This window comes from Myotis davidii, unplaced genomic scaffold, assembly GCF_000327345.1.
Source record: "Myotis davidii unplaced genomic scaffold, ASM32734v1 scaffold524, whole genome shotgun sequence".
Taxonomy (NCBI): domain Eukaryota; kingdom Metazoa; phylum Chordata; class Mammalia; order Chiroptera; family Vespertilionidae; genus Myotis; species Myotis davidii.
In genome coordinates, this window is record NW_006299263.1 from 1774273 (window position 1) to 1798426 (window position 24154).

The 24154-nt window shown below is 44.0% G+C and overlaps 1 protein-coding gene across 3 annotated transcripts in view; it reads left to right on the top strand.

The window, feature by feature from the left end:
* The window catches only part of MSRA (methionine sulfoxide reductase A), a 388021-nt gene that overhangs the window by 299412 nt on the left and 64455 nt on the right, over window positions 1-24154 (top strand). For all 3 annotated transcript variants that reach the window (XM_006774771.2, XM_006774773.2, XM_006774772.2), the window contains one exon: window positions 3293-3399. In XM_006774771.2, coding sequence (XP_006774834.1) covers window positions 3293-3399 — 107 coding nt within the window. The remainder of the gene's footprint in view (window positions 1-3292; window positions 3400-24154) is intronic.

Here is a 24154-nt window from a genome sequence, read left to right on the forward strand (position 1 = left end):
CTGTGCGTGACAGGGGGTGGGCCCACCCCCTCCCCATCGACCCTGCCTTGAGTGTGACAGGGGGCACCCCAATCTCCCAGTTGGCCCTACCCTGAGCATGATTGAGGTTGGCATCGCAACCTCCTGATCCACCCTGCTCTGTGCATGACAGGGTGCGGTGCCCCAACTCCCCAATCGGCCCTGCTCTGAGCCCAACCAGGGGCTGCACCTAGGGATTGGGCCTGCCCTCTGCCACCGGGAGCAGGCCTAAGCCAGCAGGTTGTTATCTCCCGAGGGGTCCCAAACTGCGAGAGGGCACAGGCCTGGCTGAGGGACCCCCCTCCCCCCACAAGTGCACAAATTTTTGTGCACCGGGCCTCTAGTACTTATATATTGTATATGCTAATAATACTAGGATGCTTACATTGAAATAGATGTTTTAATTTGATATTTGTTTATTGGAGGGGTGAGAGGGTTTATTTTTATTATATATTATTAACCAGCAACTGCCACATGTCCAAAACAGAAACCATCCCCATTTCTTCCATATGCGCTGGAATATTTATGAATTTAAGTTACCATAATTTTCTTTACAAACCCAGAGATGTCACTAATAAATCTGATTTTAAAATTGGGTGAGCAGAGTTGATATGCAAGGTTTGCAGCTATAGACGCACATGGCATGTGGGGGAGGTCCGCCACTTGCTTCTATAGATGCTTATGGCATACAATAGGTTAAATTAACATTTTTGTGTCATTATTGGCTCTTTTAGTCACTAATTAGCTCCTGGTCCTCATTGATCTCTGTGCAGCGAGGAGAGGATGGGGCTTCGAAGGTGGGAGGAAATTGCCAAGAAGTCAGCTAAACTGGGGGTGTGGACAAGTAGGCATCAGAAATACCCCCTCACACTCACATACACACATAAACACCTCCAGAGTGCCATCCTCTCCTTGCTAGTAGCCTATGGCTTGACCCTAAGTCCCACTGTTTTGTTACCATTTAACCCTCTGTTCTGGGCCCTCAGTTGTGAGCATGAGTTCTAGCTTGCCCATCCATAGTGAACCTTGGTGTCCTTAACTCCAGAGCTTAGCTCTAAGATCAAACATAGCAGCTCATTTGTAGTTTTTCCCTGCAGCTCCTAAGAAAGATTATTTTATTTATATTGGAATTTGTATTTACATTTACAAAGTAAATGTGACAGAGCCCTCCAGTATTGATTGCGTGGCCCCGGATCACAAGGTATGAACCATGTGTTCTTCATGCAACAAATATTAGTAGAAGTATATCCCTCTGGCTGAGGTTATATCAGGCACTGTGGCTGTAACACTATGCCCGCTGGCGTTCCAGAAGAGAAAAAAGGACAACCACGTGATACCAATGCAGCATGATAAAACCTCTAGGGGGCCCACAGGAGTCTGTGACTGTCATGTGAGGTGTGACCAGGGAAGATTTTCCAGAGAGAAGATGCTTGAACTAAGACTTAAGATTGAAGAGGATTTCTGCCCAGCCACTGTGGTTCAGTTGGTTGTGCATCATCCCATGCACCAAAAAGTCAATGATTTGATTCCCTGTCAGGGCACATACCCTGGTTTTGGGCTCCATCCCCAGTAGAGGGTGTTCAGGAGACAGCCGGTTGATATCTCCCTCTCACATTGATGCCTCTCTCTCTCTCTCTCTCTCTCTCTCCCTCTCACTTCCTCTCTCTATAAAAATAAACCATTAATTTAAAAAATGTAAAAGAATAGGAGTTCCGTGAATGGTGTGTATATGACATGTGGGGTGGAAGGAGCCTTGTCAACGCCATACCTGAGAAAGTGTAGCTTGGAAGATTCAGGTTTTCCTCACCACATTGCTGGAATTAAAAATGTCACTGACAGGTTATAAAGGAATCTTGAAGATATCTGGGCAAACACTAAACCCTTGCTACCCAAAATTCCATCTGGTAACCCCGCACCACCCCTGAACAATTTAGAAATGCAGAATTTCAGGCTCACTCAGACCTGTAGAATCAGAACCTGCATTTTGACAACATCCCCAGGTGATATAATTGTGCATCAAGTTTGAAATACAAAACTGGTTTTCTTTGAAAGGTTGAATCTTCTGTTGGAGTTTTGGGGCATTTGTTAAGACTGACACTGATTCTTGAATGATGCAATAAACATGTGAAGTTCATTTGAACAGCAGTATAGAGATCAGTAGGGGATCCATATTAAGCCTGTGGCTATTTAGCTTTGAGGACTAAATGACTCAGTGAGAAATCGACCACCATCTACATCCTAGCTGCTGTGACAGGGTGAAAAGTGCACTGGGCAACATTAGGTCTCAGGGATTTTTTTTTTGCTTAGGTGTATGATCATAGGCTGAGCATCAGTTACTGTGTCACTTATAGGCACCTCCCACATACCTAGCAATGTCCCAGGCCCTGACATGCACATCATCACATATCCTTAACTGCTGAGTGAGGGACAGCAATACCTGCCATTGAGGGAGTCTCATTAGGAGCCAAAGGAATAATGTGCATCACAGAGCTTTGTAAGTGATAAATGGACTAAATGATGATTTAAGTATCTGCATAGAAAAATGCATACTTAGAGAGCATCTACTATGATCCAAGACCTGTGATAAATTTAACTAGGTTCAAAGATCCTATATAATAAAGAGGTAATATTCAAATTGACCCTCATACCCTCACACAAGATGGCCACCCCCATGTGGTTTCAATATGACTGCCACAAGATGGCCAGAGGGAGAGGGCAGTTGTGGGCAACCAGGCCAGCAAGGGAGAGCAGTTGGGGGCGACCAGGCCTGTAGGGGAGGGCAGCTAGGCATCAATCAGGCTGGTAGGGGAGTAGTTAGGGGGTGATCAGGCTGGCAGGCAGAAGCAGTTAGGGGCAATCAGGCAGGCAGGCAGGCAAGTGGTTGGGAGCCAGCAGTCCCGGATTGTGAGAGGGATGTCTGACTGCCGGTTTAGGCCCAATCCCACAGGGGTCCCAGATTGGAGAGGGTGCAGGCTGGGCTGAGGGACCGCTCCCACCCCCAGTGAATGAATTTCATGCACCGGGCCTCTAGTATGTGTTATAATTAAAATAGGCAAAGCAAAACAGATACATTTTATGCTTATTTAAGAAGGGAGGTGGCAAGATAAAATTAAAGAAGCACTTGGCACATGAGTCATAGAGACCAAGTGGCCCTGGCCTTGATGTACAGCATAATAGTTAGATAATCGTGTACTTTACAGAGTGGTCCCCCCGATATTTCAAGTATGCATGGGGTCCAGTCACCCCAGTAATCCTCTACTTTCCACATTCCCAGGCATGCGCCAAGGCAATGACCACGGCTCTCAGTACCGCTCAGCCATTTATCCGACCTTCGCCTCACACATGGAGGTGGCCCTGCGATCCAAAGAAGACTACCAGAAGGTGAGCTCTCCCATTGCTCCTGGGCTCTGCCCACCCCGGTGCCCGCCCCTGCCAGGTGCGGCCCCACCTGTAGAGAGAAAGTCTGGCTCTTTTCACCTGGCACTGAGTTCCATTTGCACACGTTTTTGAAAATTTCTATCAGCCTCTTGGAATAGAGCCACTCCGCTCCATAAATGTGCTAAATGAGATTTTAATAACAGGCCCATATGCATTTCTCTTTAAAATCAACACATAGTCTTTCTCCTGCTCTCTTTACCCTGCTCTGCTTCTCTCTCTGAATTTCTCCTTTTCTTTTTTCTTGCTGTATTTGTTTGCTCAGACAACCATCACAAAGAACCAGACTGGGTGGCTTGAACAACAAAAGTGTATTTATTGTCTCATGGTTTTGGAGGCTGGAAGTCTAAAATCAAGGGTCAGCAGGGTTGATTCCTCCTGGGGCCTGTGGGGAAGGATCAGCTCAGGGCCTCTCCCCTTGGCTGGTAGACAGCCCTTTTCTCCTGTGTTTCTACACACATTCAACCTGTAATGCTCTGTGTGTTGCTCGTAATAGTAGATTGAAATATAGTAAAAAATACTTCTCAGAAATATGGACATTATATCATAAAATAATTATTTTCACTATTAACTTGTGTTATAATTTAAAAATCTCCTCCAATAGAGATTTAATTCTTTTAAAAGTAAGTTGAGTTGCCCTCGCCAGTTTTTCTCAGTGGGTAGAGCATCAGCCCATGGACTAAAGGGTCCCAGGTTCGATTCTGGTAAAGGCATGTACCTCAGTTGCAGGCCCGGCCCCTGTGGAGCCTGTGTGGGAGGCAACCAGTTGATGTGTCTCTCTTACATTGATGTTTCTCTCTCTGTGTCTCTCCTCCTTCCTTCCACTCTAAAAATCAATGGAAAAATATCCTCGGGTAAGGATTAAAAATATTAATAATAAGTTGAGTTGCTTTAATTTTTAGAACTTCATGATGCTTAAATTTTAATTTTTGTTGTTTTCTTTTTTATAGTTATACTTAATCCACTCTATTTTTAATTAAATTTTTAAAGTTTTTTATTATAATTTACATTCAATATAATTGTGTCTTAGTTTCAGATGTACAGCGTAATGGTTAGATAATCATGTACTTTACAGAGTGGTCCCCCCGATATTTCAAGTATGCATGGGGTCCCATGCATAGTTATTACAATATTATTAACTATATTCCCTATGCTGTAGTTTACATCTCTGTGACTGTTCCATAATTACCAATTTGTACTTAATCCCTTCACCTTTTTCACCCAGTCTCCCCAATTCCCCTGATTTGGATTCACATTTAACAACAGAGCAAGTAGCTACTGTAATGCTGATCTATTTTAGAATTATGTAAATAGTCTGATATGCAACAGTTCCTAAGAATGTTTGGGTTCTCCAACCTGTCCCACATGCGGCAGAGGTGGTGGTGAGGAGGAGGCAGGAATAAGAGTGTATCTACTGATGAAGAATTAGCAGGACATGCAACTCAATGTAACTCCAAAAACAGAGAGGGCTAAAGGATATGCTGATAGGCCCCACTTTTTCCTCAGCATCCCCCCTCTGTCCCTGCAAGGTGTGATGTTTACCTGGGTGGTACTAGTAAGCAACCTCCAGGATGGCCTTCAGTGGTCTCTTGCTGTGTGTAATCCCCTTTCCTTGAGTATGAGTTGGATTTAATCACTCGCTCCTACTGAATGACAGTGATGGAATAGCACCTCTGAGATGAGTTTATTAAAGATTGTGACTTACATCTTGGGGCCCTTTCTCTCTCACTGCCCCTTGGATCACCCGTTGAGGGGCAAACCAGTAGCCGTGTGGTCAGGCAGCCCTGAGCAAAGGCTCACGTGGCAGTTGGCGAAGGCCCCCATGAACCGCTGAGTGAGATTGGAAGCCCCTCAGCCTCAGGCAGGTCTTCAGATGAGATTGCAGCCCCAGCTAATAGTTTGCAACCTCATGAAAGACCTTAAGCCAGGGGCACCTAACTAAGCTGTGTTGTTTTAAGCTGCTAAGTTTTAGAATAACTTAAGTATACTTATATTTATATCCTAAAAAACTTTTAATTCTAAGTTATTCTTTCTCATATCCTTTTTCATCATGACCTTTCTGATTACGGTGGGCTTCCCAGGACATATGTGGTGGCAGTTAAGCGGGTAGTCTCTAGCATCAAATCGCCTCAATTTATATGTCAGCTGAGTTAAGATTTCATTAAGCGCCTAACACTTAGATGCCATATATCATATTTACTCAAGCAGCCTATAAGGATGAGAGACCTCATTATTATCCCCATATTTTAGATGCCCAGTGTCATAAGGTTAAGCTAGTATAGTAGCCAGAATTAGAAAAATAGGACAAGATGCAGAGAGATGAGCTGGGTGGCTGTTGCAGGTCTCCAGGCCAGGAATGATGGGAGCTTTGTCTAGAAGATAAAAATATGAATAGAATGAAGGGATACTTAGGAAGTAGAACTCATAGAACTTGGAGCTGATTGGGAGGGGAGAATAAATGAGAGGGAGGAGTCCAGAGTGACTTACACATTTCTGGACAGTGATGACTTGTATGATGTTATGGAGGAGCACAGGCACATTTGTGGGGAAGGTAAGTTAAGTTTGGGAATGTGGAGTTTGAGCTACCCATGATATGGGCATCCAAGTGATTGCTAGAAGAAGTGGGCTGTTCCTACCTTGCAGGGAGGGCAGTTACAACTATTAACTGGGTTAATGCTTGTAAAGTACAGGACCTAGCACATAGTAAGTGCTCAACAAATGGCAGCCCTTATTATTATTTGGAGTTTACTTATACTTAGTAAATGAAGCCCAAGTTGCTGATAGACTCACTGAGGAAAGTGATGAGATAAGAGGAGAAGGCCTAGGCCTGAGGAACACCAACATCTGAGAAAAGGGTGGGGAAATGTCTGCACCAGACAGGACATTGTTCTGGTTTCAGAATCAGCCCCAAGCAAGAACTTAAAAATTATTTCTATACTATATAATACAGAGGTAATATTCCAATTGACCATCATCTCCTCGCACAAGATGGCCACCCCTATGTGATCAAAAGAAGGCCGCCACAATATGGCCAGCAGGGGAGGGCAGTTGTGGGCGACCAGGCCAGCAGGGGAGGGCAGTTGGGGGAGACCAGGCCTGCAGGGGAGGGCAGTTGGGGGGAATTGGGCCAGCAGGGGAGGGCCAGCAGGGGAGCAGTTAGGCATTAATCAGGCTGGCAGGGGAGTGGTTAGGGGGTGATCAGGGTAGTTGGGGTAACCAGGCAGGCAGGGGAGAGCAGTTAGGGGCTTCCTGGCCAGCAAGAGAAGGCAGTTGGGGCGACTGAGCCAGCAGGGGAGGGCAGTTGGGGGCAATCGGGCCAGCAGGGGAGCAGTTAGGCATTAATCAGGCTGGCAGGGGAGTGGTTAGGGGGTGATCAGGCTGGCAGGCAGGAAAGTAGTTGGGAGCCAGCAGTCTTAGATTGTGAGAGGGATGTCCAACTGCCAGTTTAGGCCTGATCCCACAGGACCTAAACTGGCAGGTGGACATCCCCCAAGGGGTCCCAGATTGGAGAGGGTGCAGGCTGGGCTGAGGGACACCCCCCCACCACCACCACCCAGTGCACAAATTTCATGCACCAGGCCTCTAGTTTAATTATATCGACAATCTTAACAGTTAATACTTAAAGTTACCTATGATTGATGCTATATATAAATTGCCTATTGTAAAGATTCACAGTCCTGGAACATAGCAATACTAAGACACTTTGGAAGGATGTTAATTTCTCTCCAGAATATCTCAAAATGATTTGGTGTTCACAATGAAAATTTTAAGTGCAAAAGGTCAGTGCCTCCCATGTGATGTTGAAGAGGCTGACTTACACCTAATTTTCTAGTTTCTACCCCAATATAGTTTCTTACTCTTAGAGTTAAGTGGAACCCACATTGATTTTATACAATGGATACACATATGAAATAAAACTTAGATATTAAATATTAATTAACTGTTTTTCTAATTTTTCCATTATTTTTTGAGATTTGGGGAATGTTATTTTTATATTCTAGACCAGTGATGGCAAACCTTTTGAGCTCGGCGTGTCAGCATTTTGAAAAACCCTAACTTAACTCTGGTGCCATGTCACATATAGAAATTTTTGATATTTGCAACCATAGTAAAGCAAAGATTTATATTTTTGATATTTATTTTCTATATTTAAATGCCATTTAACAAAGAAAAATCAACCAAAAAAATGAGTTCATGTGTCAGAGGTTCGCCATCACTGTTCTAGACAGCTATTCTAGCCAAATGCTCTTTGGATGTTCTGTACCTAAGCATATGGGAATTAAATACATACATTCATATACATATATACATTTTTTGCTTGTTTTATTAAAGTAGGATTTTTTTTGCATAAATATTGGGGTTTTCTGTGTCCCCAGCATACAGATATTCATTGCTGTTAACATAAGCACATGCATCTGCTTTATCATGGATTCACAGAACAAATGCTGTCACATCTCGGATTCCACGTGAGGGGGCATGAGTCTGGCTCCCCCGCTGGGAGACTCAGGATTCCAAGCATTTTGCTCCTGCGTGGGCTTACTGCCAGGACACAGACTGCCATGGGCACAAGTCCTCATTGCCGTCAGAGGGCTGCTTTGGGGACTGCTCTCCTTCCCCTTCTGGAGATGCACAGCATGCGGGTCCACTTTCCAGGCACCACTGGAGGGAGCTGGTACTGAAAGCCGGGGGACCCCTGGCTAAGCTCAGTCAAGTGCAGAAAGCTCGCTCATTCCTGACACAGCCACTCCCACGGGCCCCACCCAGAAGCCCTGGCTCAGGACTTATCCTCTGTCCCCTGCCTGAGCACCAGGAACCACCATCCCGTTCCCCCTTTTCACATCTACACCACAAGGGATCAACTCATTTTCCTTTTCTGGAAGAAAAGAAGAAAGTGTCTGTCACCACCCCAGGAGCGGGAGGGCTGACTGCAGGCCGGCGCATGGGTGACCACTGTGATTTTTATCTTAGTCTGGGTGTCATAGAGAGCAGATCCCAGGACAAAGGCTTGTGTGTGAAGATTTATTGCGGCATGTGGTGCCATGGAGCAGGAGTACAGGGGAGGGGGAGTGGAAAAGCAAAGGAGGAGAACCAACTCAGGTTGGGCCCTGCTACTGCTATTGCTAAGCAGTTGCTTGGTCCTTATGAAATGACTAGTCATTCTGGGGGAAGAAGGGAAGCAAATGACCACTGGATGCCATCTCCCACTTCTGGTTTGCACATGTGTGGGCTCAGGATACTGTGTCCCTGGGGCAGGAGGCAAGAGGCAAGAGGCACATGGCATAGGTGTGAGGTGAGGTGTTGCAGGATTGTGCCTTCTAAAGCTAATTTGAGTCCATGCAGAGCTGGGCACTGCAGAGGCATGGGGCAGGGGAGAGAAAGGTGAGGCCAAGAGGATCCACGCTGGTGCATGAGATGAGCTACAAGGGGTCCTTTACCCAACCCGGGCCAGGCAGCTGACCACAATGTCCCAAGAGTGGTTTGCCAAGATTCAGTGACTTTCTGGCACCTCTGTTAGAGCAGAGAAAGAGAGAAACAAGTTTAATTTTGAGCAGGAATCCTGCTACAATTACATAGTTATGTAATATACGATTATATATGTAGTTTACGTAATATATTTATATATAGTATATGAAGCTAAATAATGATGAGGATAATGATAGGACAGCAACAACAGTACCAACTGAGTGCTTACTACATGCTAATCACTGTTTAAAGCACTTTACATAATGAAGTCATTTTTATATCTCTTACTATGTTTATCTAATGCATACATAGATAAAATGGGTATGTTTACTGTGGTATATATGTATCTTTATTATCTTTATGCAAAATTATATGCATTTATATATTTCTTATTTCCAAACTGGAAACTTGTATAGATTTCTAACCAACTGTCCATTCAATTGGTATAATTGATAATGTACACACACACACACAAGAAATTACTAATTCAAAATGCCTGTGGGAGGTGAAATAATTAGCTTCTGTACCATAAAGAAGTTGATTTGTGCTTTTACATTTACCTTAAAAGTAATGTGGTTTCTAATGATTGCACTGAGTGGGAGAGAGTCTCAGGTATCACCAGCTGCCTCAGTAGGTAAGAGAAGGAAGCCTATGTTTTCTCCCCAGCGTGACCTGAACAAATTCCTGAAACAACAGAGGTCTTCAATAGGAAGAGTAATTTCTTAACAACCCTAGATTAGTGCGTAGGACTCTGTAATCATAAACATTTAGGTTTATTTCTAAGAGTGGGGAGGTTCTGCAGATGACTCCTTCCATGTGTTTTATGTCTGCAGACTATTTTCCCTTCTAAGAGCTGGCATTTCTGGCCCTGTCACTACATTCTGGGAATTCACCTTATTTGAGCCCTGGTAGGCCCCCTATGTCGTAACTGTAACATTGACTTGGGTACTAATTTGATAGTCTTCGTTAGTTTGCCCCCAGTGACCTCCTAGGAACCAGCTTCTTCAGCAACTTTATATGTGAAGTTTAGAGTGACAGGATTGCTTAGCACGGAGCAGTCATTTGAACATAAAACTGGCTGATTTTATCACAGGGACCAATTGTTGAGCTAATTAGATGTGCAGTTCTGCTGATGAGCCAGAAACCCAAAGTGATTTTCCTTCTAAACTGTGGTTTTGTGCAAAGTTGACTGGGTTGTAGATACCAGGCTCACTAACGACCCTAGGCAAGGAAGAGTGGCCAAAGAAGCTTGCTGATTTCTATTGAGATTGGAAGAGCAGGCATCTCACAGAAGCAGGTCAGAGTGAAAGCTGAATTTCACTTCGGGCTCACTGACCTTGAAAGGGCTGAACTGCACTCACAGAATTTGGCATCTGTGTCGTGTCTTTGATGAGTTGAAGACTTCGCACACACCTGGGGGGGTTATTCTTGCCTTTGGACCAAGACTTTGTAATCCTTTCTTGACTGCATTTTCTTATTTTTTCTCAGAGTTTCATGTTGGCATTATATGCTTATGGTATTAATTAGGAAGATAGTCTGATGTATTATTAATTGTTTTCAGATTATCAAATATTCCCTAGTGAACCTGCCATGAAAAACATTTTCTTATATTCTACACTGAATCATGGCCTTTGGCAGGTGGGGGGTATTCACATGTGATTCTTACATCCTGAAAATGCAACTCCTCATTTAGGAATTAAATATTTTGGTCACTGATATATTATGTTTCTTGAAATTTGAAAGAGAATTAGTAAATCTAGAGATTGTTCTCCTGGCCACATGGCCTATCTCCTTCCCAACTCCTCAAGGCTTCACCAACAGTAAGCACAACCTTTCCTCTGGATAACCTTTTTGGGTAAATGTTAAATTACTCATTATGTGTCAAATATAAAACAGTGTTTAAAATTTATCTCTATCAGTCTCTTTGTTTGTTCATTCATCCATTTATCCACCCTCTCATTCATTCATTCATACCTTCAACATAGCTATAATCTCTAAGTATTTACTGTATTTCACCTTAAATTTCAATTATCTAGCAATCTGTCATCTATACTCTATATCATATCATTTTAAAGAAAAGTGCCCAAAGTGAACGATAAAAAGAGTATTCAATGTTGATTACAACAAGCATTTTTAAGAATGGCTTCAGATTTGATTATTTAATTTTCTTCCCAAACCACTTGCAGCCAAATAGTCAACCACTCCCCATGCTCTCCAGTTAAGCCCTGACAAATTATTAGTTATTTTTTGACTGGTGTGTGTGTGTGTGTGTGTGTGTGTGTGTGTGTGTGAGAGAGAGAGAGAGAGCGAGAGAGAGAGAGAGAGAGAGAGAGAGAAAGGGGGGGGGCAGCTTTCATTTTCAAATAACCTACCTACCTGTGTACCAATTAAGTATTTGCTTCTTTTTTCTAGCATAGTTTAAATGCCATCTCTACTCCAATGATGCTCGGAATTTATGGTCTAGACTGGGACTACCCTCTGGGTTCCAAATTCCCATATTCCACCACTTGTTATTTCTACTTACTTGTAACATGATATTTCCTAAACTGGAGGCTTGATTCCCACCCCCAACTCCTAAAACAAGCCCCCAGCTCCTTGTCCTCACTTGTTACCAGCCTTCCCAGCCAATCATCTTTTAGCTTGCTTATGCAAGATCCCTGGGAGTCATCCCGATTCACCTCCAATTAATCAGACTAACCTAGATTCTACCTCTAAATATATCTCCAGTGTGCCTTCTCTTTCATCTTCATGTTCACTCTCATAATTCAGGCACCATTACCAGTTCCTGGACCACTGAGTTGCTTACCTCTCTACACAGCACCTACCTACACAGGGCAGTCAGAGCATCTTCCCAAATCTAATTCCAGTCATTTCCTTTTCCTGTGTCAGCTCCTCCATGGCTGCCTTATGACTTTTAGAATAAAATCCAAACTCCTTGGCCTACAGGGTCCCACACAATCATTTTGCTGCCTTCCTATAAGACATATGTAGCTTCTAGTTAGAGTGCCAAATGATCATGGTACATATAAAAGTTAACATATAGTTCTTATTCAGATCTCAGACCCTTTGAATAAAGTCCACGAGATCTAGGGACTCGAGATGAGAACTACAGTCACTCATGGAAAATTTCACAGCTGTGTAGCCATCATAAAGAATAGTTTTATGTTTCTTTGTATTTCAAAGTTAACTCCTGTGTGGACCAAGAAACCAAATTCAGAGGTCCAAGGAATTTCTGCTTTGTTTAGTATGTGTTATAGACCTGTAGGGCTTAACTATTGCATTAACCATAGTGCTCTTTACCCCAAAGCCTACCTTGCAATCTCTCTTGACACAAGAAATTGCTAAATATCACAATCATAAAATAGTATTTGGTGAGATGAAATCAGTGATTGGTACATGAAACTGTCTCTCTTTCTCTAATTTCCTAGTTCTCTGACTTTTTGCCCCATCATATTTACCCATGGCTACTGTTACAAACTCCCCAAAACTTGGTGGCTTAAAACAACAGAAATTCATTCTCTTACAGTTCTGGAGGCTGGAAGTCCACAGTTTCACTGGCCAAAATCAAGGTTTCAGTTGGGCTGTGCTCCCTCCAGAGGTTCTAGGGGGATCCTTCTCTTCCCTCTTCCAGCTTCTAGTGGCTGCTGACATTTCCGGGCGTGAGGCCACTTCACTCTAGTCTCTGTCTTGGTGGTCACCATGCCTCCTCCTCTCCTCTATCTAATCTCCCTCTACCTCTCTCTTATCAGGACACATGTGGTGGTGTTTAGGGCCCACTGGATAACCCTAATCTCTCCATCTCAAGATCCTTAATTTAATCTCATTTGCAAAGTCTTTGCCATATAAAGTAACATTCACATGCTCCAAGGATTGGGACACAGTCATTTGGGGGCACCATTATTCAGTCCACTATAGTCCTCAGGCCTGGTTTCCAATCTACCTCTGTTGAATGTCCAGCCTCAAATGGGGACTGAAACTGGAAGCTCTTATGCTTGGGCTGCTTGGGAGAGGTGGACTGGCCACCTGGCTTCCTCTGGACCCCGGGGCCACAGATAAAACATACCCATTCACCAGAGAGGATGGAACGAGGTCTCTTCTCTCTTGGAGTTTTTGTCTGATTTTGAAGGGAAGTAGAAATTTACATAAGCTTATCCCTTTTCAAAAATCTCTACCTTCAAGAAGGACCCATCTTCACCCTCGTACTACTTACTAAAATGAAGTAGCATACCAAATATAACAACAGGAAAAAAATTCCTAAGAGCTAGATTTGGGAGCAGATGGGAGGGCATGGTTGTATGTACCAGTAAGTAAACAAAATAATGTTTGAATGGTTGGCAAGAATATTTTAGTGCTCAGTTACTATCTCTGACTTTTCTGATCTTCATTTTAAAATTCTCTAAGTGTGGACAACAAAATTTCCTCATAGGCTTGTTATAAGAGTTGAATGAGACTTTACATATAGTAATGTCCCATTTGTTTTGGACTAAATACTTATATATAAAAATACAAAAAGCTACTAGCATCCACACACCTCCTACTGCCATGTAGATGTTACCCATAGGCATTAATTGAAGCTGAGCCCCTTCAGTTTTCCAATCCAGAAAGTAGTTTTAATTTTGGCAACTCAATTAAGAAAAATTACATATACTTAGTAAATATCCAGTTATGCTATAATCATCATGTTATAACTGGACTCGATAATTTCCTACCAGGAGGAGCAGATCCTTTGTGTTTTCTCATAAGCATCTCTAGGCTGAAATTTTGGAAATATCCCTTCTTCCTTCCCTCCCCCTACCTTTCTCAGTAAACTAATGCATTGATTACCTTATCAAATACTGTGTACTGATTAGTTGGCAGATTTGCATTGCAACTGTTTCAGACACAGCTATCTGAAGATGATCTCTGAAGGTTGCTCCAATAAACAGTGCTGTACCCAGTCACAAAAGCCCACATGTCACAAATGCTCTTTCCGTAGACCATTTCCAGGGCACTAGACTGATGTTCAGTGAGCTCTTTTACTCATCCTTTTTCTCCCTGAGGCCTGGGGCTGTACTTGGCACCTAGCAGCTTGTCAGCAATTATTTGTTGACCTGAACTGAAAAGATGTAGTCGGATAAAGAAGGCCACTGTTAACCCCTTGTTCTGGACTGAATGTTTGTGTCGGGCCCCCTCCCCAAATGCTTACGTTGAAGCCCTAACCCCCGATGTGATGGCCTTTGGAGATGGGGCCTTTGGCAGGTGATTAGGGTTATAATAAGGGGCTCCAGAGAGCTCTCTCTCTCTCCACATGCACACAAAGAAAGGGTTGTGTAAGCACACTGGGAAATGGTGGCTATCCACAGGTCATGAGAAGAGTCCCCACGATGAAACCTACCCCACTGGCACCTCCCAACCTACAGAACTGTGACAAATGCATTTCTTTTGTTTTAAGTCACCCAGACTGTGGCACTCTGTTATAGCAGCTCAAAGTGACCCGGACCAAGGGCTGGGAAGAACCAAGGCCTTGGATGAGAACGCCTGGCTGGGGTCCTGCTCTGCCTTAACTGACTGTGAGCTTGGACGAGGCAGTAAAGCTCTCATTGCTTGTCTACAAAATGGGGAAGATAAGAACAAGATTTAAAGAAATAAATCTTAATAGTTTTCAGTGCTTTCTCCCATATTATTTGAGTGACCCTGACCCCCATAGGGAGGTAGCTCAGAATTTCTTCTCCTGCCACCTCAGGAGGAAACTGAAGCTCAGAGGCGTCACTCACATTCCCGAGATGACCCAGATAGGACATTTAGAGAGTTACAGTCATTTGATTCTGAATTCTAAATGCCTTTCTCACAGGTTGTGTGCAAGTGTTTTTATGAATATCAGGGTTTAGTGGGGTGACTCCAGAGACGGGGCTGCCTGCACCCTGTTTTTCCCAAGGCCTTCGATTCCAAACCATCGCGAAAATACAGGACCAGGGAATCTTCCTTTCTGTCATGAATTGAGAAAATGTCAGGTCCATTCTATTTCTTTGTTCTCAGGGAAGTGGGTAGGTTGCTACTAGAAGTATCCTCTTGAAATCGACTGTATTCTCTATGCTATGCTGTTAAAACCAGTAGGAGCACTGAAAGACTCTGCCTTTACCAACACCCAAAATCAGTGAGTAGCACCCTGAATAGACATGGGTAGATGTCAGTTGATATTTTGTGGCTTGGGGATTAGCCAGTTCTTCTTTTTAATTTTTTTTTATTTGTGCTATTGTTTAAAGCATGGAGCTATGATTTTTAAATGCCAATGAAAAGGCCCCGAATAATTCATTCACTTACCTTAGTCTAAAAGAGAAATCCCCCTTTGTGTGCCTAGCAATACAGATGAAATTCCTCTCACAACCCTCTTGTAGCTTTGTGGTTATCATTACAGGGATTATTATGAACTCTAAATAAGAACTTGTCAAATAAATGTTTTTAAAATGCCATTTCTGGAGTTCAGTATCTCTGTTTCAATGTATGCAGCCATATAGGCGGCTAAATCTTTAGCCTTAATGGTTTAGTTGCATCTGGGTGATTATTTTCATTCCCACTTATTACTGTGTGTTAGACTCCCTGTGTATGAGTGCAGATTGCGCTTTCTTGCACTGTATTTAGAAATATCTGCATTACCCCTGGGCATTTTTTCATTAATAGGGGGTGGGGAAAGGAAAAGCTTGTAATAATAGGCTTTACATATTATTAAACTGTGCATCCACATTTGGATCCAAATGAAAAATCTGGTTTGTGTTACTGCCCTCTGGTGGCTGTAGCTTGTTGCTGCAGTGGCAGGGACCCATCCCTGGGGTGGAGTTTGGTCTGCAGTAGCAGCTTCCAGGAGCTATGTAGACAAGGGCATGCTGGCCATCAGTCTTTTATTCATGTCCACTGCTTTTTATTCAAGTGCTTTGCAAGCACCTTAGGATCCCATTACTGGCCAGAACAATGACAGAAGAAGGCATTCTTCTGAGAACTATTTTAGTGGAGGTATATGTGCCAAATAACCCTAACCAACATAGAGTATCATTTGAATGAATTCAAATTCTCCACAGGCACACCCCCTTTCAAGGCCAACATGGGAAAGTGCAGTGACTCTTAAAGTGTGACATATATACCCCATGTGGTACACAAAATTACTTTAGGGTATATCCAGATAAACCTTTTAAATGTTAACAGTTATGTGTTTGTTTCAATGTGTATTAGGAAATATGCAGGGAATGTTCAAAGTCCATGATTTCATTGATGGTATTGCTTAGGTGAAGGCCAGGACACAGTGCACGCATGCACAGTTGCAGTCTTTGCAGCATGTGCCTTGTGGTTCATGGAGCAAAACCCCCATGGGGATGGGTGGAGGACTCGGGACAACAGTGGCACTGCTACTTGCAAATGGTATGACCATGGACTGTTTACTCCTCTAAGCCTGGGTTTCCTGATTTGTTAAATAGGATAATAATGGCTCCTTTATAGGTCGTTCTACGCATCAGAGGATAATGGTATATATGTCAGGTGTCTGCCACAGAATTGGCTCTCTCCTCTCCCCACACACCAGGACACTTCTCAGAGCCTGCCTGCTCCCGTGGTCTCATCCTGCTTAACTGGCCACGCTCATTTCGTCCAACCTATTCTGAGAGCTTCCATGTTTCTTTTCCTTCCTGATTATAAGTGGCACCTTCCCTTGCTTTGCATCCTGTGCAGACTCCGTGTGGCTCTTTGCACAAAGCAGGCACTCTACGAATGCTTGTTGGGGGAATTAAGCACAAGTGCAAAATAATTCTAAACAACATTTTCCCCATCCTCTGGCACATTCAGTGCATTTCATCCATCGGATTAGGACAGGACCTATATGTTGTCCCTCTTGCCTTCCTGATTCATGGGGTCTGATAACAGGAACAGGATTAGGTTCCTGCCCATTGGCTCCAAGCAGGGAGGAAAAAAGGCCTGCAGCGTCTAGTGCCTGCGTGCTGCTAATATCGCTCTTATCTTACCAACTAACATATAGGTTTAGCGGTGCGCCTGCGTGCACAGGCTGTGCTTGTTAAATTTCAGTGCGAGATAAATGGAGGGCAGTGGAAACATTTTAAACACAGTATTTCAGCTAGGATAGGATCTATTTTAGAGACAACAAAAGAGCCTTTGTTGCTCAAGCAGGTAGATTTATAAGCCTTGCGCTCGTTTCATTTATATAAGATGGCCCTAGGAGTGGTCTGATCAGAGAACCCACACCAGGGGGGAGGGAAGTAGGAGCCCTTCCATTTTAGTGCAACAAGAGTGAAACAGGGTTTGTTGTTTGCCTACAGAGGCAATGCGTTTGCCATTAAAATTCCCATGGATTTTGTCTCAGCTCTGTGTGGTTCGAAGTTTCTCCAGTTCCCCGCAACAGAGCTGCCCCGCCAGTTCCTCAATGCCTGCTTGCATTTCTGCAATGGAGGCGATGCTCATTTAAGCCTTCCAGAAATCAGAGCTTTCATGTTTGCCATAAAAGCCAGAGAGCCGCGGCACCTCAGTAGCAGAAATGAAAGGACATTTGTGTGTGTGCGGGTGGGTTTAGAACTTAAAGGACGAGGAAAAGACAGAAAATAGATGTTACCGCTTTGCACTTACTTCAAAATATGCCTTACTCCCTCTGGTGGGACCATTTAACTCCAAATGTGTCCCCCACACCCCTCCGCCCCCACCACTTGCTCCCCACCCCCACCACATTCATCTTTGCTCATGTGACATCTGTTCTGGGCACTGCAGAGCAGTCTTCTCGTTGCCATGGCAGCTGGTGGAGAGAGCCCGCCCATTGGCTGCTGGCGGAGAGGAGGAAAAAAAGGCCCACGGTGTCAGGGGTCGGTGCCTAGTGCTTGCCTGCCACTGTTTTCAGTCAGCTGCTGGCTGGACCACATTAACAGAGCATGTTGCCGAGGGCAGAGGCCCGCAGGGACCATGCCACAGCTGTGTACATGCCGGATGGAATGGGGGCCCCAAGGTCAATGTCATTAGTTTCTCCCTCAAGTGTGAAGTGTGTGAAGGACAAAAGCAGAGCACATAAAGAAAAGTGGGCTGCCTTTTCCTTCACCTTGAACTCCTTTCAGCTCTCTTTTCTTTTGTAGCATTTGGATTTGAAATTCGGAGGATGACCCTTGCTACTCCCACACATCTCCACAGTGAGAAGGCCTGGGCCTCAGTTAAGCTGTCAGAATAAAAGCCTCTATCAGATTCCATTTACCTTGACCATAACCCTGTCACTCTAAAATGAAAAGAGGACAGCATTCCATTTCAAAATCTACACCTAAAACTGATTGTTTTTAAAATCGTTTTTCTCTCGTTGGAGTCACCTCTGAATTTAACAACACATTGCAATTTTACTGTTCTGGCCTCATAGCTGTAGGTAAATGGTATCCTTACCCCATGGCCAAATGAATCCATGCCCCCAAGGCCTGATTCTGCACCTGGCAAATCAAACAGGTATAGTCTCAGTGACCAAACCCCAGCCTCTTTGGGTTCCCTTTTCCAGGCAGGGTTTGAGGTCCCCACCGATGAGTGATGGATAGGGGCACAGGTATACCTCCCACACCCAGGACCTTCAACCTCAGAGCTTGACACCAGATGGGATTTGGCTGTTGCCCCCTGGCCGACACTGACATGGTTGAGAGCGAAGAAGGAGCTTCCATGAACACTCTGTCATCTGCTCCTCCCAGTGAGCATGAGGTAGTTCCAGCGAATCCCTGCTCTACAGGAGACAGAAGCTGACAGTTTCCAAGGTCACACGACTTGTAAATGAGTGAGCCCAGGATACTCTGGTCCCTTGATTCCAAACTCTATGCACACTTTTTCCATTCTGTCACACGGCAAATTTCTACATGGGGTTCTACTCATGCTTTATCATGCCTATTTTACATTTACTAAGCATGTGTCCTTAGTGTTTGGTTTGTCAAGATCCAGCGCTGATGGCTTGAGGACATTTTGTTGTTCCTTCTGTTGAGGGTCTAGGCCAGTGATGGCGAACCTATGACATGCGGGTCAGAGGTGACACGCGAACTCATTTTTTTGGTTGATTTTTCTTTGTTAAATGGCATTTAAATATATAAAATAAATATCAAAAATATAAATCTTTGTTTTACTATGGTTGCAGATATCAAAAAATTCCTATATGTGACACGGCACCAGAGTTAAGTTAGGGTTTTTCAAAATGCTGACACACCGAGCTCAAAAGGTTCGCCATCACTGGTCTAGGCTGCCTGAAAACTCGAATACAATGCACTTTCTCTGAGGAAAGGCCCCTGGCTAAGGACAGGGAGGAGATTGGTGCCAGAGCCAGTGAGATTATTAAATCATCCATTGTCCCCACTACTTTTCTCTCGCAAAATTATTTTGGTCACTTGTATATTTTGGGATGGTTTGGACATCATCTAAATAGAAACGTACCATGAAATCATGACCGAAAATGTCTGTATGAAACTTATTTGCAGAGTGAGGATTATATACGATCACATTTTAGTTCAGTTCAAAAGTCTTTACCAAGTGCCTGCATCTTGTGGGGGAAGATGTTGTGGCAACCCATGTGCAGAATCCAAGTCTAGAAAGGCATATGCGTGACCATTTAGAGCTTGGAAGAGCACCTGCATCAGCTTCTCTATTGGCCCAGTTCCCACTTAGCTGAAGATATAATAAAAATACTGTGGGTTTTTTTTAACATCATCAACAAAAATAGCCCTGAAAATAAAGCCAACCATTAGTGCTAGCATGGAAAAGGCTTTTAAATGTGAAATGACTTATCCAACTAATCATATAGCTATTAAAAAAACCCACAAAGCTACAAGTCAACTGTTTGTAGGGTTCTGTGAACTCCAGACTTCACCCACATCAACTGAATTAGAATCTTTAGGAGTAGGGCCAGGAAATGTGAAATTTAAGGTTTTGATGCACAGCTTAGGTTTGGGAACCCCAGTGTAGTGGACGAGTCCTCAGTCTTGGGTACCTTAGTGCTTAGTCCTTAGTCTTACAACGTAGTCTTGGGTGCTTGAGCCTAGATAACTAACTTCATCACTCAGTTTCAATGTCCTAATCTCATGGATCTAATCATGTGAACCCCAGAAGCATATTGTGTAGGATAAACGAGATAAGGTGTACCAAGCTCCTGACTTGCAGGAGGGCTTGATCCATATTAGTTCTCTTCTCTTCATGCTCTTTCCACCCTGGCACGCCATATTTAGTTTTTCATTGAAGTCCTCAGTTACATCGGCACCTTGCAGACAGAGGCCATGACCTGTCCAAGGGAGTCTACCTTGAACACTCAACTGTTGATGAGGAAGGCCTGGGTCATGAACGACAGTTGCTAACTCAGGTATGCTTATAACTCAGTTTTCTACCAGTACATTCTTTCTCCTGAAAATAGCTACACCTACTCAATGGAGGGCTCACGGGTAAGGATTTGGGGGATGAGTTAGCCATAAGTTCTTCTCAAGCAGCCTTTCCCCCCGTCTGGTCCTCCTGTGCTTTGTAGTCAGCTGGGTCTTCTCAATTCAAGGAATTAGAAAGGCTTGTTCATAATTAGCTGTACAGAAGCACCAGTCTTTTTGTTCTTAAGTTCTGTTCTTCGGTGTTTGAGATTTTAGGCCATTTTGTTTCCATTGGTCTTATGGACATGACCTCGGGCAGTGGTTCTCAGACTTTTTTTTTTTTTTAACCCCAGGATCTCTCTAAATGCTTAAAAATTATTGAGGATACCAATGAACTTTCGTTTTTGAGAGTTATATCTATTGAGGTTCACCATATTAGAAATTAAAAATGAAAAATTTAAAACACAAGCACACATTCCATTAGCCATCAGAGTAATACCGTCACATTTTATGTAGCTTCTGGAAAATTCTATCTACACTCTTGAGAGAATGAGAATGAAAAAAAAAAAGGAAATATACCTTAGTATTATTATGAAAATAGTTTTGGCCCTGTGGACCTTAAAAAAGTCTTGGGGAGCCTCAGAGGTCCCCTAGCCACAATGAACTGTTGATCTTGAATACACAGGTTGTCTGTGGTACCAATTGATGTGTCTCACAGAGAAGCACAGAAATGAAAGCAGACATCACTGACTCACTCACTGTCATACCTGGAAAAGGATCTGAGAGAAAGCATTGGAGCCTAGTTGCCAACTTAGCTTAGAACCTATAGCTTCTGACCACTGTCTTGTCCTATCTTTAGTTTAGTGGCTTAGGGCACAGGCTCAAGTGAAAGACAGCTGGGTTCCAATTCCAACCCTGCTACTGTGTGACCTTGGACAAGTTTCTTAATTTCCCTGACCTCAATATCCTCATATGTAAAATGTAGATTATAAAAATACATCTTCGGCTTGCTGGGAAAATTAAATGAGACAATATGTGGCTAGGGAATGACATCTTACATAAGCATTCAATAAATATTAGCCAAATACACTCGGATAGAATCCAGATTTCTTCATCATTTTTATAATCCTCTTTTTGCTTTAAATCAACCAACTCTTAGAGGTGCACATCTGTAATATTACAGCAGGCACCACTCCTAGGATTTATTACCAACTTTTCCCCATCTCGTGGTCAAGGTTGTTCCCTTTTCTGACAACCTTTAGGCTGGTTGAGCAACTGAGCAAAGCATGGGGATTCCAGGTTGCATAGTGAATGCCATATTTGTATATGCCTTCCCAATAGGCTGAAGGCAGAACAAAAAACGGATATAATTAGTTTACATGTCAGACCCAACAATCCATGCTGCACGTCATGCAGGCACGATCAGTGTTTTCAAGGTGGTATGAATCCTCATAATGAGCCAACAAATAGTATTATTACAGTTGAATAAACTGAAGCATGATTTATGATGATTAAAATTTGTTTGCGACATATGTTTTTCTTTTTCTTTTTCTCCCAAAGTGGAATGTGTGCTTCTGTATCACCATCCATTTGCAAATTGCATTCCCAAGCCACGTTTTAATTGTTTACTGATCAGTGTGTGGGAGAGCTTAGTGATGGTAGGTGACCCAGTTCTCCTCATTTGACAGATGTAAATCTAATACATTCTTACTTGGGGGGTGGGGACAGTTGCCCCTGGTGGCTCTCACATATAAGCCAACAGATTTTTACTGCAAAACTTTTAATATTGTTTTAAAACAGTATGTGTGAATTCAAAGGTTTCACTAGCAAAAGAACAACAAAAGACAGAGGTTTTAAAATAATATCCTATAAATAACTAGTTTTAAGTGTTCAGCCAAATGAGATAATCTACAATCCATGACCCTGCTCTCTAAGATCCTATTCAGGCATATGTGGGTGTCATTAATCAATGAATGAATGAATTCATCCTCAGTCTTGCTGAGTGAGGCACCTCTGTGGCTCTATTGGTCACCCAAGAAGTCTTTGAAGGTAGAATGCTCTATGGTCCCAATTGGCAGCATTATGCCTAGAACTGACATGTGACCATTATCTCTAAGATGCAGGATTGGAGTATTTTCCCTCCTGCTAAGGAAGTAGCACATATCAGCTAAAATATATGGGCTTTGGAGTGAGAAGACCTAGGTTCTTATCCTATCCCTTGTACCAACAGCTGTGTAATTGAGTCAAATGTGTGTGTGTCTGTCATTTTTCACTCCATCTGTACAAAGATGTCTCAGCAGCCATCACCTCTAATGTTGGACTAGATGCAGTAGTGGTGTTGATTTCCTCTACCGTCAGGCATACAAAACCAGCCATATCCAGTGGCTTTGAGGAAAAGAGTATGTTGCATAAAATGAGAGTCAAAAATCATTAAGAAGCTGGGTGAGCTAACCACAGTGATTTTGAGTGAATCTAGAACTTGGAATCTCAGGTTTCCAAGTCAGGGATCATTCAGTTCAAATTTGCAAAGCCCCCTAAGGGTACCAGGACATCCATGGACCCTTTACTTCTTATATGGTGGGCAAAGAATGACTGACTTTGGATCCTTGACTCAGAAAATGTAGTCTTGTCCCAATCCTTTGTTTATTCTCTGAAAAGATGGAACTAAAGATTGAGAATCAGCTCTGACCTCTGCATGGATGATTTTATACTCATCATGGACTTTATGCTCCTTCACCTAGTGTAGGTCATCCCTAACATGGCTGCTGATTCCCCACTTTCCTCAGCCCAAATTCCACTCTCAATTCTGCTAACCCTCTACTACAAATCTATACACACACACACACACACACACACATATATATATATATATAAAACCCTAATATGCAAATAGACCAAATGGGGGAACAACCAAACAACCAGTCGCTATGATGTGCACTGATCACCAGGAGGCTCTTGTGGAACAGGGCGGGCATTGGCAGCAGGCGGAAGAACACGGAATATGGCAGGTGTCAGCTATGGTGGGATAGTGGAGCAGGTGAGTGCGGGCACCAGACCAAGGCCGGGCGCCAGTCTCTATCATTGGGGTGAGTCTCTGGTGGTACTGAAAATTCTTAGTTCCTCTGCGCTGCAGTCCTGCCAGGTGCTTGCACCTGCTGCTGGCACCAGCCCTGCTCACACCCACTGCTGGCACCGGAGCCGCCACTTGCATCTGCTGCTGGCACCAGGTACCGGCCCCGATCACTTGGCGCTGTCAGCAAGTGTGAGCAGCAGCTTCTGGCCCCAGTCACCCCTCAAGGCCTCTCCACCTCCCCCTGCTCCTGAGGGGCGATCGGGGCTGGCAGCCACCTCTCTCACCTGTTGCCGGTGATAGTCCCGATCACATCTGCTCCCGGCGCCTGGCACCAGTCCTGATCGCTCGGTGCCATCAGTGGGTGTGTGCGATGGCTGCTGGCCCTGATCACCCCTGAGGGCTTCTCATCCTCCCCCTGCTCCTGAGGGGCAATCGGGGCAGCAGCTGCCACTCACACCCGCTGCTGGCACCGGCCCCAATTGCTCTACACCATCAGCAAGTGCGAGTGGGGCCGGTGCTGTCAGCATGTGGGAGTGGCGGTGGTGGGAGTGGGGCTGCCCACACACAGCGGACCAGGGGCCGTGGTGGGAGGGACAGGGCAGGGGTGTGAGGGATGGGCCGAGACCCACCCTTATGCCCACCACAGCCTCATGGCCCACAGTTCCTTTCAAGGTGTGCGAATTTGTGCACTGGACTCCTAGTATCTATAGCCTATCTAATAAAAGAGTGCTATGCAAATTAACCATCACTCCCTCACTCTGTCACTCCCTCACTCTGTCACAAAGATGGCGGCAGCCATGGAGCTGGAGCAAGTAGGAGGCTTGAGTTGCTCCTGGCAATG